The 8,812-nt window shown below is 43.0% G+C and overlaps 1 protein-coding gene across 2 annotated transcripts; it reads right to left on the bottom strand.

Moving 5' to 3' along the window:
* On the bottom strand, positions 1-7,892 carry LOC106606379 (GTPase KRas). 2 transcript variants are annotated; one of them, XM_082976087.1, is made up of 6 exons: positions 7,593-7,889; positions 6,817-6,884; positions 6,074-6,186; positions 4,678-4,856; positions 3,803-3,962; positions 1-2,873 (listed from the first exon to the last, which is right to left on the bottom strand). In XM_082976087.1, exons 3-6 carry the CDS (start codon positions 6,182-6,184, stop codon positions 2,760-2,762), a joined length of 564 nt encoding a protein of 187 aa, XP_082832213.1. In that variant the 5' UTR covers positions 6,185-6,186; positions 6,817-6,884; positions 7,593-7,889; the 3' UTR covers positions 1-2,759. The 2 variants fall into 2 exon arrangements, with proteins under 2 accessions (XP_082832213.1, XP_045575755.1); XM_045719799.2 differs by lacking the exon at positions 6,817-6,884 and having other exon boundaries at positions 7,593-7,892.
* Positions 7,893-8,812: the final 920 nt, after the last annotated feature.

The raw sequence follows: 8,812 nt of genomic DNA, 5'->3' as shown, positions 1-8,812 counted from the left end.
TAGCCAAAAGCCACTTTATTCATGAAACAACCTGAAAGTGACTAGACCAGTGGTATGAAGGAGTGGTACAACTCAGTAAACTGGCGGTATGCTGTCTAGTCTCTCAAAGTGGAATGTATTCTAGCAGTGTTGCTCAACTCCTGTCACAGGTCCCCCTAGGGCAGGGGGTACTCAACTCTTACCCTACGAGGTCCAGAGCCTGCTGGGTTTCTGTTCTACCTGAATTAGTTGCACCCACCTGGTGTCCCAGGTCTAAATCAGTCCCTGATTAGAGGGCAACAATGAAAAGTTGCAGTAGAACTGGTTTTAAGGTCCAGAGTTTAGTTTGAGGCCCTAAGGGTTGCACAATCCTTTACTTTAGTCCAGCACTACAATAGCACACCTGCTGCAACGATCAACAAGCTCTTGAGCAGTTGCGTCAAGTGTGTTAGTGCTGGGCTATAACAAATATGTGCAACAGGGGGGTGAGGGCCTGCGAGACTACACTCCCGGAGAGTTGAGTAACACTATTAGAACATTGGTATTGCTGCACCGGCCTGGGCAAAGTAACACTACCATAAGACACCTATAGGTTACACTCACTAACCACTGAAACTTCAGGGGGATTCATCCTAGAGGTTGAGTTAGCTCATCCTGCTGGCAACACCAGGGTCATTGTGGGTTCACCTCTCAGCCCACATATTACATCAGTCATTTGGGATGACACTAGAAAGTGTCCAATGACCACATTTAGCATAATTCCAACCAATAAAACACCATGTTTTCACGCAGTGTTGGTCTGACACCTTTCAGTGTGTGTAAATAACTGTTTTTGTCCCCCGATTCCCTTGTCTAACACTTCAGATACCTGTGGACTGAAATAATTAAAATGTTGCAGATTGAACTACATCGTATAGAATGAACGCTGTTTCGATCTCCACATAAGAGAATCCCGTTTTCTCTGACACGTTCTATTTCAACCTCTTGGGGAAAAGTCCCTGGTTTCAGTTATTAAGAATGTAAAGCTAGAGATATTAGCAAATGACACATAACTCATTTGCAAAGGCCAATTGAGTTTTGGAATCATTCAGCTCAAATTCTTGACCACTAAACCACCATGCCACTTAGCATGAAACTTTTGGGCATGCACCAAGGAGTATGCTAGCATGGACATTGGGACACATCCAGAATCTGTATCTGAAATAATACCACACGACAGACATCAAAATGGAGTCTGGCGATCAGAATTCACAATAGACATGTTCACGTGCACAACTTTACTGTATAAATGGAACTCAAGCTAGTAGTACACTGAACAGCGAGCCTAAATAATTGGACATGATCCTATAGAAATGGCAACAGTATAAGGCCGTGTTCACACAGGCAGCCTAATTCTGATATTTTCCTCACTAACTGGTCTTTTGACCAATCAGATCAGCTCTTTGCCAATAATTGAAAAAAAACAACAAAAAAAAAAACAGAATTGAGCTGCCCGTGTAAACGCTGCCTAATGACACAATAGTGAGTTGTGGCCTTCAACTCTGTGATTGGATTTAAAAAAATACAGAAAATGAGAGATTGAGGCTAGTGAGGACCAAAATACCTTCTCTATTACAACATTGCTGAGGCGTTTAAAAGACAATAACAGAGAGACACTTCTGTGTGTAAATACTGAAGAGAAAACTACCTTGGAATGCAAGAAAAGCTAGCCTACACTGGCTTCTTGCAATGCAGAACACGTTGGCAAAGAAAAAAAAAATGAAGAAAAAAAAAAAAGCATTTTTTCCCCACATGGTGAAAAAATAAACAAGATGATCACTTACAATGTGTAGCTATGCGACTTGCGTCATTAATTAATCAATGAATTACTCCGCTCAGATGTTTACCACTAGGGGCAGTAAAGTGACGTTCATATTTAAACCCAGTCTATAAATCCCCTCTTCAACGCTACAACTTCTAGTTTCTTGTTACAATTGTCAGAAAACAACGTGGATAAACTGAAGTCACAATGCTAATGGTGCAGCCAATGACAAGCAACAGGAAGTGAAGTTTCCGTTACTACGGTGACGACACTAATGACTGAAAGTGGAACTTGATGCGTTCACCATTCCAGATCCCCTGTCAATACGAGCGGCAGCGTGTGAGGGGGTTATTGGGCTATGTGCAGCGTGTGAGGGGGTTATTGAGCTATGTGCAGCGTGTGAGGGGGTTATTGAGCTATGTGCAGCGTGTGAGGGGGTTATTGGGCTATGTGCAGCGTGTGAGGGGGTTATTGGGCTATGTGCAGCGTGTGAGGGGGTTATTGGGCTATGTGCAGCGTGTGAGGGGGTTATTGGGCTATGTGCAGCGTGTGAGGGGGTTATTGGGCTATGTGCAGCGTGTGAGGGGGTTATTGGGCTATGTGCAGCGTGTGAGGGGGTTATTGGGCTATGTGCAGCGTGTGAGGGGGTTATTGGGCTATGTGCAGCATGTGAGGGGGTTATTGGGCTATGTGCAGCGTGTGAGGGGGTAATTGGGCTATGTGCAGCGTGTGAGGGGGTTATTGGGCTATGTGCAGCGTTTGAGGGGGTTATTGGGCTATGTGCAGCGTGTGAGGGGGTTATTGGGCTATGTGCAGCGTGTGAGGGGGTTATTGGGCTATGTGCAGCGTGTGAGGGGGTTATTGGGCTATGTGCAGCGTGTGAGGGGGTTATTGGGCTATGTGCAGCGCCTGAGGGTGTTATTGGGCTATGTGCAGTGTGTGAGGGGGTTATTGGGCTATGTGCAGCGTGTGTGTGGTGTTATAGAATGGTGCAACGTCTCTGAGTGCTTTTCTTGCTCTTCTTGTTGCTGCGGTTGGTTTCCTTATACCTCCTGATCTCCCTGACTAGAGAGTAGAACGCCTCCTCCACTCCCTGAAACAAAGACGCAAAAAGGAGAAACTTTACACTCAAATGAAGCGTGATGGAATGCAGCTTGGTCGCCTTCAGTAGACTCAAAAACAGAGCAAATGAGTAGAATAGAAGAGTGCTACCTGAATGTATCCAATAACAAAGTTATCCCATTTGTACCCTCAAATACTGTCTTAACGGCTGTGTACAGATGTGTTATGTTACCCAATACCTTTAGTGAGTCAGTTGAGTTTATTCAAATTATACACACAACAGTTAAGGACATAGGAGTCTGTCAGGACAACATCTCCTCTGACCCTCCGTGTTTAGGACCAAAAGGCTCCTTAACAGCATGTATCCCCAAGCCATAAGACTGCTGAACAATTAATCAAATGGCCACAGGACTATTACATTGGACCCCCCCCCCCCCCCCCCATTTGTTTGTACACTGCTGCTACTCGCTGTTTATTATCTATGCATAGTCACTTCACCCCTACCTACATGTACAAATTACCTCTAACCTGTACACTGACTCGGTATCGGTACCCCCTTTATATAGCCTCGTTATGTTATAGTGTTACTTTAAATAATTATTTTACTTTAGTGTATTTGGTAAATATTTTCTTAACTCTTCTTGAACTGCACTGTTGGTTAAGGGCTTGTAAGTAAGAATTTCACGGTAAGGTCTACACTTGCATTCGGCACATGTGACAAGTAAAGTTTGTTTTGTCCAGTTTGAGGCCTAACAGGCCTGCTACAATGGACGTATCATCTCTGCAGAGTGAGAAGTAGGAGACAGAAGCAAGTGCTGCTCAGCGTCTGGTTCTTTTTCAAGATTCCCACCTGTGAACACGTGATAAAGTGGATCACGTGCTGCTCAAAAGTTATGCTTCCAGTGTAGCTGGTCCATTCCTACTACTCCCCCGTGTAGTTCCCCTGGCTGGAAAACCCACCTGTCTGGTTTTGGCAGAGGTCTCCACGAAGGGCACACCATAGCCGCGGGCCAGCTCCTGAGCCTGCCTGCTCTCCACGCTCCGACTCCCCAGGTCACTCTTGTTCCCCACCAGCACCATAGGCACACTGTCACTGTCCTTCACCCTGTTGATCTGTTCTCTGTGGAGGAGAAAAAAGGAGGGAGAAGTGGAAAGGAAGAATAGGACCAAGAGGTAGAGTCACGTGTCAAACAAATGGACATGACAAAAAAACATCTAAAAATCTACTTTTAATTCCAAAGCCTCGCCTCCATTGTCAGTGACACCGCAGTTCCTCCATGTCCGCCCGGCCGGACGGGAACCCACATGGTTCAAATGATCACGTTGACTTCATGGACAGTCAGTCCTTGCATTCATAGAGCCATCTAGAAATTGGAGTGGCTACAGTTATCCAGCCCCATCCCTCAGCTCTAAAGCAAACCAAGTAGAGGGATTGCCGTGTAGCTGTTGTTCCACATTTAGAGTTGGGCCTTAATGGGGGCGTGATACCTAACGGAGTCTGACAACAGTAAATAAATGGATGCTAACGGAACATGATCATGACACTCCAGTGTTGTATTCAGTAGTCGCGGACCGTAGCAAAACGTTTGGCCTGTTTGCGAAACATTTTGCAACGGAAATAGTTTACTCCAAATGGAAACCATTTTGCAATGAAAACTAGAGTTTATATTGGACAAATTCAAGTATGTCCCTCAGTTTCCTTCTGTTTGATTCCAAGTGTAAACGGTTTCCGTTGCAAAATGTTTCGCAAACAGGCCAAACGTTTCACTACGGTCTGCGACTAATGAATACACTCCAGGTGTAGGACAGCAGTCACTGTGACAGACAGTCAGTACCTGTACAGGTGAACGTCCTCAAAGGACTTGATGTTGTTGATGGCGAACACACAGAGGAAGCCTTCCCCTGTCCTCATGTACTGGTCCCTCATGGCGCTGTACTCCTCTTGACCTGCAGTGTCAAGGATGTCCAGCAGACACGTCTCTCCGTCAATCACCACCTGCTTCCTGTACGAGTCCTAGGTTGAACATAACAAAGCTTAAGACCAGGATTCTAATATCCTAGAACTCTTAGCATAAATGAAGAATTCAAAACAATGACACCAGCGATGCTATTAAGCAACACCGCTTAATCTGTTTATTTTCAGAAGCTTCCACATGGAATTATTAGGTATATTCAACCTAGTACAATCCTAAAATAGGGGTGTGTTCATTACATTTACGTCATTTAGCAGACGCTCTTATCCAGAGCGACTTACAAATTGGTGCATTCACCTTAGGATATCCAGTGGAACAACCACCAAATGGAAGGAAACAAGTAAAAACAGGGAGGGACTACCTGGACTTGTCCAATGAGAAAACGTTTATTTTAGTTTTCCATTGCAAAACTCTTTTTTCTCTTTTCTGTTGCTCTAATGCAGTGGTTCCCAACTCCGGTCCTGGAGAACCCCACAGCAGCACACATTTTGTAGTAGCCCCGGACAAACATACCTTATTCAACTCACTGAGGGCCTGATGATTAGTTAGAATCAGGTACCTACCCATAGGTACTGGTGTGAATCTGAATGGATTGGAAAGCATGATCGTAACATTATGTTTGGAAAGTAATAATCCTGCCCCTTTGCCACCCTTATAGTTTACGGAGCCACTCTGTAAATCATTCTAACCATTTAGCTAGCGGCAACACTTATCCTAATGATCAGGAGACTGTGGATAGATACTTCTAGAATAGAATCTACATAGACTCTATATGCAAGATGCATATAGTCGGTTGCTACGTTTAAAGCAGACGATTTGAAATCGAATTAACTCACAATTAAAAGGGCAACTCCACAACTTTTCAACCTCCTATTCATTATTTCCAGCACCAAACCAGTGTCTACATATGTGGAATACTGAGCATTTCAACATTAAAAATGACATCAAAAGTAAAAAAATAAAAAATAAAATAGATTTTCAAACACTGAGATTCGCATTGATGTGGGGAGCAAGAAAATACCATCCCTTTAGCTAGAAACTCATTGCAGGTTTTGAAAATCATGGTTTATTACTTTTAATCCTACCCTGTGATGTCACAGAAGCATTTTTTTAGGAACCCTTCTCATCCTTTTTAACTACAGATCATAGCAACGTGCAATTTTCACATATGTAGACACTGGTTTGAAGCTGGAGATAAGGGGAAAAGTGGCGGTGTTGCCCTTTAAGAGTCACACAGAGACAAACACCTGCAACTCACCTCGATGGTGGGGTCATATTCATCCACAAAGTGATTCTGGATGAGCTGGATAGTTAAGGCACTCTTCCCAACACCTCCAGCACCCACCACAACAAGCTTATACTCAGTCATGCCTAGAGAGAGCGGGAGAAAGAGAAACACGTCAATATGTTTGCATTAAAGCGTCACATAGAAATGTGTGTTATAGATCTGTCATTCTCATTGAAAGCAAGTCTACGTGGTAGATCTGTTCTATGTAAGCTATTACTATGCTTCCCGTTCTTATGTTTTGTTTTTGCTCCTTTCGGTTTCTTACACCAACTTCAAAACAGCTGAAAATACAATATTTTTTGTAATAGAAAATACAATATTTCTGTTTATGGAAAATATATTTCACAGCAGTTTAGGATGGTACAATGTTTCTCTACACAATGACTGCTTGTTTTGTCACATTAACTGAAATTAGGCAAACTATTTTGAATTTTAGCAACCAGAAAATGGCGGAGCGATTCCTGCATATTGCATCTTTAATAGCACACATGGAACAGATCTACCACTTAGACTAAATGAGAATGACAGAGCTATAACTCCCATTTCTATGTACATTGTTGGGTCACCCAAAAAGTTACATATTGTGGCTTTAAATGTTGAATCCATTTACAATTATTAAATTGGTTGATTTAAGTACTAGTTGTTTTCTTACTTGTAAATAAGTTCTGAAATGTCTGTGTGTGTAATTGTGTGTGTGCATGTCAAATTATCACCTGTAAGGCCATCTGAGAGGGGTGTACACCTGAGGAACTTGGTATAGAGAAGCGTGGGTCACACTCTCCTGAAGGAAGGTGATAATGTAGGGACCTTAACCAAACCTCAACAAGAGATTCTGACCTCTTGGCTTAATGGTTAAGGTGTTGACTTGACAGTCTCTAGATCAGGGCTCGTGTCCCAGTCAGGGCTAGCCCCCGAACTCATAACAATATTATACATTAACTCATTTCTGAGCCAAACGAGTCCTACATTTTAGGCAAATTATATACTTTCTGTTCAAGTGTGATGAGGTGTTCGTCTTTCTGTCCAATTAGGTAAATTCTAGACAATATTTCTGTACACTTGGGGGACCCCTTTTGAGTGAAGAGTACACCCAAAGGCAAACGCTCTGTATACTCTTTCAATTGAACACAAAGTATCATAAGACAAAGGCACGAGGAAACCTGTGGTGTCTACAGTACAGCCAACAACAAGTTCACATAATATGCACTTTCAGTGATTTGGAATAACCAACGGCCCGGAGAATTGTCTGATCATTGCAGGATATCAATCTTTATTCGCGGTCATTACAAAAACATGCTGGTATCTACTGGCAAAGAGGCTGGCTCTAATTTGACCCAGATTTGTATGAGAGCTAACGTTAGCTAGCATAGCATAATTAACAGACTGCGGTAGATGGCACACTAGGCAGAATACAATCACTGCATTTCTGCGATTATAATGTAACGCTAGGCCTATTGCATGAGCAAAATGACTAAATCAGAGTGCTTACCTTAATTTGGTTGGTCGTTTTTCACCAAACAAAAATGCAGCGTTTGAATGACAAAATGAGATTAGTGCTACATAGCCTGAAACAATTTCCTGATTGAAGCCAGCTAAGAACAAATATATGCTATTAGAAGCTGCAATCTTTGCAGCAATTGAGCCACAATTATGTCAAATCGCTGTTGGCAATGAACGGGAAATATAGGCTGAATATAACCCGAATTAATTTAAAGGTAAGAATTAGTAGTAGGGGAGTAAATCTCTCTAGACTCCATTGTGGTTGAAAAGGGGCAAGGCTTTCACGGCAAACGCAATCAATGGTATTGATTTAACAGCCAATACCATTGTGGTAAAGTAGACAGACAGTAGAGTAACCTAACCAGAATGGGTCTTGCGGTCTACTTCCGGTTATACCCGCCTTCAAATCAGAAACGGACCAATCAGGAACCGACTGAAAGCCTCATTGGTCGTGTCCGAAAAATAAATCGCGTGCTCACGACGCCTTGATAGTCCCGCCTTTGTACGAAGATTAACCAATCATAGACATTGGTGCAGTAATGTTTGGAAAGAGCGCACTCGAGTCTGATTGGCTCGATTATTTGGGTTGTTGAGTGTGCGGAGATAATTTGACCACTAGATGGAATCACTGTACTAGCGGTCAACCAACCAATAGGCTGTAAAAAGAGCTAACCGACCAAAATATACAGTATTTAGATGTCTGTGAAAAACAGACACACAGTCAAGATCGCTTTGTTCATTGCACGCTATTGACACATTTCAAGCACAAGGTTGATGGCCCAATTTTATGGGGTTTCCTTAAAAACGATATTCAAACTGACAAATTGGATGAGGATAATATTGGGAAATATTGGAATACCTTAGTCCCTATTGGGTTTGCTGTAAGTATCGAACTGCATTAGTGAAAGAGAGGATTGGGGCTGTAAAGATCAGTAGTGGAACCCTGACAGTGATGGATCAAACTGTGTTACAGCTCACTAAGGACTTAGGGAAGCGCACACACCAGTCTCTCCCCCCTCACCTCCCTGCCATAACCTAGGCTATAGCCAATCCCCTGCATCCTTCCCCATTTGTCTCTCTCTCTCCCCTACTGAGTGCATCTGCTCTCCTCACTAATCTTTGCCTAAAATCACAGAGATAATCCAGCATCCATCTGTCATAGAGAGAGAGAGAGAGAGAGAGAGAGAGAGAGAGAGAGAGAGAGAGAGA

The sequence above is a fragment of the Salmo salar genome, chromosome 06 (genome assembly GCF_965601325.2).
Source record: "Salmo salar chromosome 06, fSalSal1, whole genome shotgun sequence".
Lineage (NCBI taxonomy): Eukaryota > Metazoa > Chordata > Actinopteri > Salmoniformes > Salmonidae > Salmo > Salmo salar.
This window is presented reverse-complemented; position numbering and strand designations above follow the sequence as displayed.